This window comes from Octopus sinensis, linkage group LG11 (assembly GCF_006345805.1).
Source record: "Octopus sinensis linkage group LG11, ASM634580v1, whole genome shotgun sequence".
Lineage (NCBI taxonomy): Eukaryota > Metazoa > Mollusca > Cephalopoda > Octopoda > Octopodidae > Octopus > Octopus sinensis.
In genome coordinates this window covers 40,522,578-40,533,853 of record NC_043007.1, presented here as the reverse complement: position 1 = coordinate 40,533,853, position 11,276 = coordinate 40,522,578, and the positions used below count along the sequence as shown (strand labels likewise).

General features: G+C 36.0%; 1 protein-coding gene across 1 annotated transcript; it reads right to left on the bottom strand.

The window, feature by feature from the left end:
- Positions 1-1,089: 1,089 nt before the first annotated feature.
- Positions 1,090-5,313, bottom strand: LOC115217599 (solute carrier family 22 member 8-like). Its single transcript, XM_029787351.2, has 3 exons — positions 5,154-5,313; positions 2,848-3,056; positions 1,090-1,362 (listed from the first exon to the last, which is right to left on the bottom strand). Exons 1-3 carry the CDS (start codon positions 5,311-5,313, stop codon positions 1,090-1,092), a joined length of 642 nt encoding a protein of 213 aa, XP_029643211.2.
- Between the last annotated feature and the right edge of the window lie 5,963 nt (positions 5,314-11,276).

The following is an 11,276-nucleotide window of genomic DNA, read 5'->3' as shown; positions in this document are numbered from 1 at the left end:
ACAGCCACTTGCACGCAAATTTCACGAGCAAGCTGTTCCGTTGATCGGATCAACTGGAACCTTCATCGTCGTAACCGACGGAGTGCCACGTATTTCGTCGAGAACGGAACAAGTATAAAAATTAGTTGCGAGTCTTCAGTTTTGCCCACGTTACTGTCTTATTAAGATATTGAAAGTCTGACGTCAAAATATTGTTGAATCAATGATAATGAAATTTCTATAGAAATTGCGAAGTAGTAGACAGTTCCCACAGAATCCATCACAACTTGACTGTAAACCATCTTCGCAAGAAATATTCAAACGAAATATTCAAAAGTGATAATAGATCTGGTCTCCACTTCGCTCTGTGTTTGTTGTTCTTCAAGTAGCGAATAAACAGAAATCATTTAACCGATGACACAAGGAAGAACCTTGCTTATTAAAACTTTCAAATTCAATTGATGATATAAATTAATTTTCATCAAATGATCCACAAGATAACAGTATATCCTCGGTATAGTAGATACACATATATACTTTCAATCGAATAATGCATAAACTGGCTCTCAATATAATGAGATAGAAAAGATATATCGGGCAGCAGATTATTTGCAAGGCTTTGGAAGGGGTGTAATACAGTTTGTAGAAATTAGGCAGATGTGAACATGTAATACTGTGTTTCAAGACTATGCAAATGAAACATGAATATTTCACAGTCAAAACTATTTTAAAAATTCGAATAATTCATCTACGGCGCTATCACGTAGCAGTGGTATAGATAACGTATAGATAAAAAATAAATTGTTATCTTATATTAATATAAACAAACTAGCGTTTTTTTTTTGTATTTTTTATAAGCGCCGAAATTTGTATACAAAAGAGCGAGTTATAAACGATAGCGGTAACACATCGTGACACATATTTGCCATTTGAATATGGCTAACCCCTAAGGGTGGATGCTACTGTAGTTTGTAGCCCCAGGAAGATATCTCCTCCAGCTGGCTATAGACACACTATCTGTGCCCTATCAGTATTTGTGAAGGGAAGTCAACCCTTCACATGTGTATGCATACATACAATAAATACATATATACGTGAGAAAAGAAGTGTCTATGTGTGTACATGTGTGAAAATGACGTATAAAGGCATTACCTCTCGGGCTCCTCCAATCAAAAATCTCATTATTGTAAACAACCAATAAGACGAAGAAAATGCGGCGACTAAGTTGAAGACTAACAGCAAGATATGACTTGACACTCTTATAGGTTTTCGTCCGAATTTTTCTAACAAACATGGTGCTAACAGGCCACTGTTCATTTGACCCAAAGTATAAACCGTTTGAGTTGATTCAGCTAATCCTACAGTGTTGCAGACCAGGTCCCACTGTAAAAATAAACATATTTTATAGTCAAAAGTAGAATTACTTGATTGCCGTGTAGAGATAGTTCAAAAATTGCTTGTACATCGAAGCTGTTGCTAATAGATATGATTATATTGTAAAGTTCAATTCTGATCGTCCTGTCTTTCTTTTGTTGCAATTGTAGTGTATTTAAGAGTAGATTGTCCAATGTGTTCCCTTTTTTTTTAACATATCAGTGACCTCATAGACGCCCCTCATTGGTTTGTTTGCCTTTGCTTCATCGTTTCAAAGATTGCAGATCTACTAAAAAAAAAACACATGACGTCCAAGAAAATTTCTATGGGCGGTGAAACTTCTAAATAGGTTTTTGCTACATGATCAAAACCAGAAAAAAAGCAACGACTCCTTCCATTTTGATTTTAAACCCAGCTCTGAACCTATTCGTAAATGCCCCAAATGGGCAGAAACCTTTTATGAACTAAAACAAAAACCGGCAATTTAAAAGAAGCTGCATATCTATGAATTACCTATGAATTTATAGAATTAAAGTTTGGTTATTTTCCTTCAGCATACATACATCCCTACCGTTCTCTACACTAGCAATTCGTCTTTGACACTGAAAATATTTTCTGCCACTGATTCAAACAATATACCTGCAAACAGATAAACGGCAGTTAAGAAATTATTTCATATTCTTGCATAACTTTGATACTTTCTGTGCTAGGATTTTTATTTCAGTGGTAGATGGGCAATGCTGAGAAGTTTTTGTAGAAGTTCTAAGACAGTTGGTGGGACCAGAGGCTGCAATTGACTTTCTGAATGTTTCTTGTACATTTTGTATGATAACAAGAAGACAGAGCGCATGCCATCATGTATAGATGCACTTTTCTATGTCTATTCAGATTTTGAGTCAGATATGAATATTTACTCTATTTCAAACAAAAATTTTCCTAATTATAGCATTTTACTGTTCCGTAAAAATGTTCCTTTCCTACTTTATTTTGGAAATCTCAGCATGTTTTTTTTTTCAATAAAAAGATAATTTTCAGGTGTGTTATGTATTTTGGTAGTATAGGCTGGTGACAGTATCGGTACTTCAGCATCTTTAAAAGTCAAAACTCATTAAGTTACTCTATCCAAATACACGGAGAATCTACATTTATAAAACACTTAGAAAAATGACTTTAAGAAACATTTGTTAAACAATTGTCTTTTATTACTTCATGAATATATTCATCCATTCATATAATTAATGATTGATTCATATAATCCGTTCATATAATTAATGATATTATTAACAAACGACGAAAAAGACCTAAAAGTCTTGTTTTTTTTTTTTTTTTTTTTTTGTTTGTTTTTTTTGTTTCTTGTAGTGTTATATTTTAGAAAGTTAAAATGGTCATAACTTTCCGTCAGACAATACAGAGACGATATAAAACTGGGATGAATACAGATTAATTTTGAAATAATAAAGAAATATTTTAATATAATAACAGAATTCAACCTACTTGTGACACTATCGATTTATCAACTGGAGTGGTATAATAATAACCATTCACACAGTCCAGGGTTCGGTTCTCTGTAGTTAGCCCTTTATCGGCATTGATGATGTCTATGGAGCATTTCTCATATACCACACTAACTTCATTAATTGATATATTGTATTGGTTGAATTGAAACTCGGTCAGATTATTACATTGGTATTCAGGGGTGAGGGCTGTGAAACAAGGCAGAGAAAATTAGCTATGTCGTCGAATTTGTTCGGAAATTTCGATAAAGATTAAAGATTCTTTTTCCTAGAATTAGCAAAAAGAAGAAGCAGTATACATACATACATACTTGTGTGTGTGTGTGTGTGTGTGTGTGTGTGTGTGTGTGTGTGTGTGTGTGTGTGTGTGTGTGTGTGTGTGTTTTGTGTCTGTATCTGTATTTTCCGTATCTTTGTAGTCTGTGTAAATTTGATCTGTTAATATATAAATATCTACATACTTCTACTTGAATATTCTTGTTTGAAAATGTTTAGTTTTTGCTTTCTCCCTTTACATTACATGTACATTTGTGCATATTTTCTATGTCTATCTCAAGCAGTTTTAATTTATTTGCACAACATCTTGGGATAAAGTGTCTTCTAATTCAATCTCGAACTGAACGAACACTTCTAAATAAGAATAAGATTATTATCACGATTTTTGTGGAAACCCGTCCAACTTCTATATATTTACATGTGTCTCTAAATTATTGCAAATAAACTTATAACTTTGTTTTACGAATTGAGACAGTGTAAATAGGGACCAGTTAAACTGAGAAATAATCTAAAAAATTTATTTAGTGTCTAGGTGCCCCAGCATGGCCATAAATCCCATGATCAAGACCAATAATAAAAAAAAAACACCAAAAAATATAATTCACACACTAAACTCATATTTGCCTAAAATTTAAAACCAATAAATTTCCAGAGTTATCTTCCTTGAATGTTTTAAGCCAGGGGACTTACTTCCCTTTTACACGCTAATTTTATAAGTTAAACCGAAAACAAGAAGTTTTGAAAGTTAAAAAAGCTGCTTTATAACGACTGGAATTTTATGACTTATTTTTAGATCCTTTAAAAGTTAAAAGAAAAACTAAATTGACGAATGTTTACAGAGATGAAAATCAATGTTGTTTTTATGTGTAGCAACTTATGTCTCCTAATGTAGCAGGCCCAAATAAACTAAAGATCAATAAAATGGGTGGACTGTTGGAAATATATATTGGACTCGATGTTGTGACCAAAATATTTAAAAGTATTCCAGTGACCAAAATCAGTGAATGAGTAAAAAATGTGTGTAAGGTAAAGTTTATGTATGTATGTATGTATGTATGTATGTATGTATGTATGTATGTATGTATGTATGTATGTATGTATGTATGTATGTATCTATGTATGTATGCATGCATGTATGGATATATGTATGCATGTATGTGTGTATGTGTGTATGTATGTATGTGTGTATGTGTGTATGTATATATGCATGTATTTATGTATGTGCGTATGTGTGTATGTATGTATCTTCGTGTGTATGTATGTATGTATCTTTGTATGTATGTATGTATGTATTTATGTATGTATGCATGCATGTATTTATGTATGTGTATATATATGTGCTTATGCATGTGTGTGTGTATATATGCATGTGTGTATGTATATATGTATGCGTGTTTGTATGTATCTATGTATATATGTATGTGTATCTGTGTGACCTGTGTACGACTTCAAACTGCATCCGTTAGTGGGACTCTGGTTCAAGAGTTCCAGGGTTTTGATGTGTGTGGAACCATCTCTTAATCATTATTGTACCTAGGTCTACTCTGTCCAAGAGTAGTAGCACCTGTCATGGCCCCAGCTAAGGGTTAATTAGCATACAATCAACTGGACGTAGAAATACTCCGAGGGGGCAGTATATAAATCACCGCTACCCTGCTGAGCCGAATACTTTGCACTTTGATTGTCTCTGGGTGTCTTCTTGGTATTGGTAGTGAGAGTTGCAGTAGTCGTGGTGTTCTGCAAGTTGCATTCGTCTTAAAACACTTGCACGGGCATAGGTACTACCAATCAGTCAGCAAAGGTCATGGTCGTCTAACGAGTAGACAGAAATTATATGTGAGTGTATGTATGTGAAAGAGAGAGAGCCTATGTGTGAGTATGTGTGTGTGTAAGTATGAGTCTATATATGTATGCGTGTGTGTTTGTGTGTGTATATGTGTGAGTGTGTGTCTGTGTGTGTCTGTGTGTGCGTGTGTTTGTTTACACGCACACGGGAAACATCATACATACCATAGAACATATAGAGGAAACTGTTGGTCGATGCTATGATTATGGAGCCACTAATCAGGATGAATTGAGTGGTATGGAAATATTTAGTATATCCTAGAGTACGCATGATTCCATCGACATCAATCTGGGAAGATTTCATATTGTCTTTGCCTTCGTTCATCTTTACTGCACGGCCCTGTCTTTGTGTCTGTCTATCTATTTCCCTCAACCAATTCTCTTTTCATATACACGTGTGTGTGGTGTGTGTGTGTGTAAATAAAATATATATGTGTATGTGTGTATGTGTGTATGTGTGTAAATGAAATATGTATGTGTATGTGTGTATGTGTGTCTGTATATCATTTCTTATATGTATATAACTGTCGAAATGCATTTGACCTGCATTAAAATGTCATCTACTTTAGAATAATTTATTCCAGCTAATATATGAAGTGGAATATCATTTAGAAATTAACCTAGAACCACTTATCATCTAAATATAATTTACTTACATTATGAATAATTCGTCGGGAACGATTCCAGTGCAAAACCAATATGTAAATGTTCAATGCAAAATAATAGAAAAAAATTCAGTTTTCTCCAAGCCTTTAACTTGAGTTAGCCCCCACATTTATATTGAAAATAACTTGTTTCTTTATAATTGAATCATAGCATTAAACTATATTGATTTCAAATTTTGGCACAAGGTTAGCAATTCTAGGGAAGGGTGAAGTTGATTATCTCGACTCCAGTGTTCAACTGGTACTTATTTTATCAAAACCGAAAGGATGAAAGGCAAGTGGACCTTGGCATGCTTTTAAAGACGAAATGCTGCAAAGCATTTTGTCCGTCGTGCTAACGGCGTGCCTTAGAGTAGTAAATTGTATATTAATAGCAGTAAACAATATAATCAAGTGATTTACTTACAACTTAAGTCCCTTAGACGTTACTGTCCAGAATTCAAGGACTCATGGGATCAATTACGCCGTTTCCATGGCTTATAAATGCCCGAGATAACAACATCCCTCCTGCACAGGACATCAGTCCGTCACAGAGTTTTTTTTATTTAGAGCTAAGTGGACGAATGCAATGCGAAATAAAATATTTTGTTCATCGCAGCGCCCGGTCCAGTGTTTTTTTTTTGGTGGGGGGGTCAACAAAGCAACTTTTATGCGATTTTCTGAAAATGTTACTGGGAAAATACAAAAGCAGAAAATATCATCGGAAAAAAAAATCTTTATAGGCGCGGGCGTGACTGTGTAGTAAGTTTGTTTCCTACACATGTGGTTTCAGGTTCAGTCCCACCGCGTGGTACCTTGGTCAAGTGTCTTCTACTACAGCCTTGGGCCAACCAAAGCCTTGTGAGTGGATTTGGTAGAAGGAAACTGAAAGAAGCCTATCGCATATATATATATATATATATATATATATATATATATATATATATATATATATATATATGAGTGTGTGTGTGTGTGTGTGTCTGTGTGTTTTGTTTGTGTGTGTGTGTGTCTTTGTATCTGTGCTTGGCCCCCACTACTGCTTGACAAGCGATGTTTCTGTGTTTACTTCCCCGTAACTTAGCAGTTCGGTGATGGAGACCAAGTATCAGGCTTCAAAAAAAAATTTACTGGGGTCGCCGTCTAATGAGTGAAACAAGTAAAAGATCCAAGATAAATCGATGTTTGCTGTTTGGGAAACAGAAATATGCCTAGTGAACAACAGCAGTTATTTCAACGAAGCATACATTCTTTTCTTCTATTGGTTTCTAATTCGATGATGTTTAGCAGTTCAAGCTACAATGATGAATTTTGTAAAATATTGCGTATTGTTACTTCCTTAATAAATAAATGTGTGTGTATGCGTATGTATGTGTGTGTTATAATATTTTCTCTCTCTCTCTCTCTTTCAGCCCTTTCTTTCCTAAAGTATTTTGGAAAGTTTCTCCTAAACGTCCATGATTGTTTTCAGACATTTAGCTAGGCCTTGATTCATACGTTTTGAGTGACATAAAGTTGGTCACTCACAAGTCAAAGGTTTGAAAAATTTGGGAATATGTATTATTCGAGCTGTTGCACCTGACGTTGCTCGTGTTTTCTGTGTTGAAATTAAGCCCACCTCTGACCTTGTATTGAAATATTCTACGTTCCCCATGCCAACTATTACCCCATAAGATGTTATATCTGGTTTAACATGGATTTTACCCAGTTAACGTTTTCGATATACTCCTACAAAATCTGATACACGCTTGTGCCCTTCCGATTCCTCTGGAATTAAATTAAAGCATTTACCGTCTCCCCTACCACAAATTTACCTGAATCTCAGATTTCATTAAGATCAGATGCAAAATATGAAAGTTACGGCCAAAAATAAAAACCCCTATGGGTATTTGCGCGCAAAAAGCTTATTGATTTTATAAAACCACTGCTCAGGCGCAATTATTGATTTTTTTGTCCTGACATCGACTCACTACCATGAGCTTCGCTCACTCACCGATTTTCATCAAAATCAGACAATGCAAAAGCTGCAGGAAAAATAACATCGTTATGGGAATGTCCATTCAAACGCCCGATTGAGCACACAAAAATCGATGCCAACTGATCATTATCGAGTTTTCGCAAAATTCCGGCCTTATTTAAACTTCAGGGTATGTGATCTAACTATGTGCCAAAAAATCATTAAAATCGGTCGGATGGTGTAGAAGGAGTTAGAGTAACCCCAAACGCACACACAGACAGACACCATTGCACATTTATCTCTATAGATATGATGCATGGATGCCAGAAAAATATGCTCTGCGTATCACATGTGATACACAACAAAGTCTTTCATCAAGTTACAAATTAATCTGGTGTTACAAATCTGCTTTTATATCTAACACAGATATGGTATTCAGTAACGTGAGGCAGTTGCCAGATTCCAATTCTTTTTTACTTTATTCCCACAGAGTGTAAAAACATATTGCATCAAACTAAAGGATAAACCTCTTCAGAACTAGGATATTATTGATATTAATGATTTATTAATAATATTATTGTTGTATAAGAGTCTATGTGTCTATAATACTCTTTTTATATAAGGTAAGATATGTGTCTCAAATATTCCTGTATAGGTTCAGGCTATGTGGTTAGAGGTTTGCTTCCTAGCCACGGGTTTAGTTCCACTGCATGGCACTTCAAACAATTGTCTTCTACTATATCTGTAGGCTGACCAAAGCCTTGTGAGTGGATTTAGTAGACGGAACCTAAAACAAACTCGTCCAACATATGTATGTGTGTGTATGTGTGTGTGTGCGTGTGTGTGAGTGTGCGTGCGTGCGAGTGTGAGTGTGTATGTTTCTATGTTTGTTTTTATGCCCCACAAGTGATTGATAACCTATTTCTTTACTACCCACTAAGGGCTAAACACAGAGGGGACAAACAATGACAGACAAATGGATCAATTCGATTACATCGACCCCAGTGGGTAACTGGTACTTATTTAATCGACCCCGAAAGGATGAAAGGCAAAGTCGACCTCGGCGGAATTTGAACTCAGAACGTAGCGGCAGACGAATTACTGCTAAGCATTTCGCTCGGCGTGCTAACGATTCTGCCAGCTCTGGCTTGCTTACATCCCCGTAATTTACTGGTTGGGCAAAAGAGACCGATAGAATAAATACTGGACTTTAAAATAATCAGTACTCGAGGCGACTTGTTCCATTAAAACACTTCAACACGGTACCTCATCATGGCCGTCGTCCAATGATTGAAGCGAGTTAAAGATAAAAGATAAATGATATGTATCTACTTATCTCTATAACATCCTTGTGGTATATGTATCTACACTTAACTATAACATTCCTGTACATGTGCCTATATGTGTATATGTCCATAATATTCTTGTTTCATATGTATCTATATGTATCTAAATATTTTTAATATTTATGTATATGTCTATGACAATCTTGTCACATATATATATGTGTGTGTGTGTGTGTGTGTGTGTGTGTGTGTGTGTGTGTGTGTGTGTGTGTGTGTGTGTGTGTGTGTGTGTGTGTGTGTGTGTGTGTGTGTGTGTGTGTGTGCGTGCGTGAGTGTGTATGTGCCAATATGTCTCTAAAATATTTTTGTACATGTGTCTGTTTTTTCTCTTCCTTGTTCTGTCCTCTAATTTTATGGGGCCTTGATTCAGGGGCTTTGTCGGCATCATGGTAAATTCTGTAGTTCCACGAACTCGTGATGTTCTAAACAAACTTACTTTTTTAATAGTTAATCAATCCTAGATATTTCTAGTTAAAAGGAGACCCTTAAATGATTTGATTAATGATTTGTTTGAAATTTAAAGCGTTTCTTATTGAGAATTCGTTTACTATATTTGACTGAAAGTAGAGTTTAGTCACATCACGATTAATATTGCATGTGGCATCCATTCTCGAATGGAATAAAATATAAGTCCTTGTATAAATAATGCTGTAGTTAGAGTAAATTAAATGTTCTCAAACTAAATGCTAACTCATAGCTAAATGGCAAGCATATTTGTTTCTTTACCAGGACTTCACCACTCCTGAATGAAGAACACCTCTCTGAACTCGTTCCGCTGCTGTCTATCTCTAGCTAGTCGTGGTCATGTAGAGTATGAGGAAATCGTCATTAGGAAATCGTGAATGAAGAGATCGTCTCACCACCTTGTCATCGGTCGGGGTTTTTTTTATCATGTCCATTGTCTTGGTGTCTGTTCCGTCAGCCTGATTCTCCATCTGTTGCTCTTCAGTTGCGCGATGTGGTCAGCTCATCTATATTTGTTCTCCTTGATGTCGTTCTTATGATGTCAGTAACTCGCGTGTGCTGTCGTATCCAGCCGTTGGTTTTCTTGTTCTGCAATGTGATGCCGAGCATGATTTGTTCCATTTCCCTTTCGGTTACAATATTGGTCTTTCTTTATAAGAAAGGTGACAAAACGGACTTGAAAAACTACTGTCCTATCAGTCTCCTGTCCATCATCTACAAGGTGTTCTCTAGCATTATACATAGTAGGCTCCTCTGTACCTTGGACCTCTATCAAACAAACGAACAAGTTGGCTTCAGGACAGGAATCTTTACTATTGATTACATTCAGGTTGTCAGTCACCTGCAAGAGAAGGCGAACGAATACAATACCTTGCTTTGCTCCGCCTTTGTTCACTATAAGAAGGCTTCGACTCCATAGAGTCCACATCGTTCCTTACCCTGAAAAACCAAGAAGCGGACCCCACTTATTTTGCAATACTGAACGAGTTTTATAGCTGTGCAACATCGACCCTCAACTTTCAGGACAGTGATATGATCAAGCTTGAGAGAGAGGCAAGGTGACAACATCTCACCAAAGTTGTTTACATCGTGCCTGTAAGACACTATCATCAACAAAATCCAGCGGGAGATCAACATTGAATGAGAACAACTATACCACCGGGAGTTCGCAGATGATATCATCCTGATAGTGCATGCACCTATAGAACTGGAGAAAATGCTCGCCGATATACACTACAAGCCAGCCTGTCGGCCTCAACATGGTCCTTGGAGTAACCAACGTCATATTCAACAGGCATGCTATGCCAGCGTCTGTCACTGTATACAGCAATACATAGAAGAGGTAGACGGCTACGTTTACGAAAATCTCCCGGAAATCAAAAGAAGAATAGCACTTGGTAGGGCGGTTTTTGAGGTGGAAAACTTCATGAGGCGTCCCTAGGATTCCATGAAAATTAAAAGCAAGATCGTCAATAAGTACATCCTGACAGTGATGATTTACAGAAGTGAAACATGGGTTCTCAACACTATCATCATGAACCCCTCACTGTAGCCTAACAGAAAATGGAAAATGTACATGTTTGTGTGTGCGTCTACGTATGCATAAGTATTTATAACAAATCTTGATAAGGTGTGTAATATATTTAAAAAATCTTGATAAGGAACGTGAATTTAATATTCAACAAGTTATGTAAAAACAACGATAACCTTGGAAGAATTATTTAATGTAACTCAAGTACAAAGAAATGAGGAAAAGATTTAGAAGCACACGGATTTGAGTTATTCTTTGTGTACATGATAATTTCTTCACTAGCGTCTCTCTTGATTTATTTTCTGCCTCTCTCTACCTTTCCTCCCCTATCTCTTTATCTCTCTC

Coding starts and splice junctions, on each gene's coding strand:
- LOC115217599 (XM_029787351.2), bottom strand. CDS start 5,313: ATGAACGAAGGCAAAGACAATATGAAATCTTCCCAGATTGATGTCGAT. Junction 3,057..5,153: donor TTTCCTCTATATGTTCTATG/GTATGTATGATG, acceptor CTTGTTTCACAG/CCCTCACCCCTGAATACCAA. Junction 1,363..2,847: donor ATAAATCGATAGTGTCACAA/GTAGGTTGAATT, acceptor TTATTTTTACAG/TGGGACCTGGTCTGCAACAC.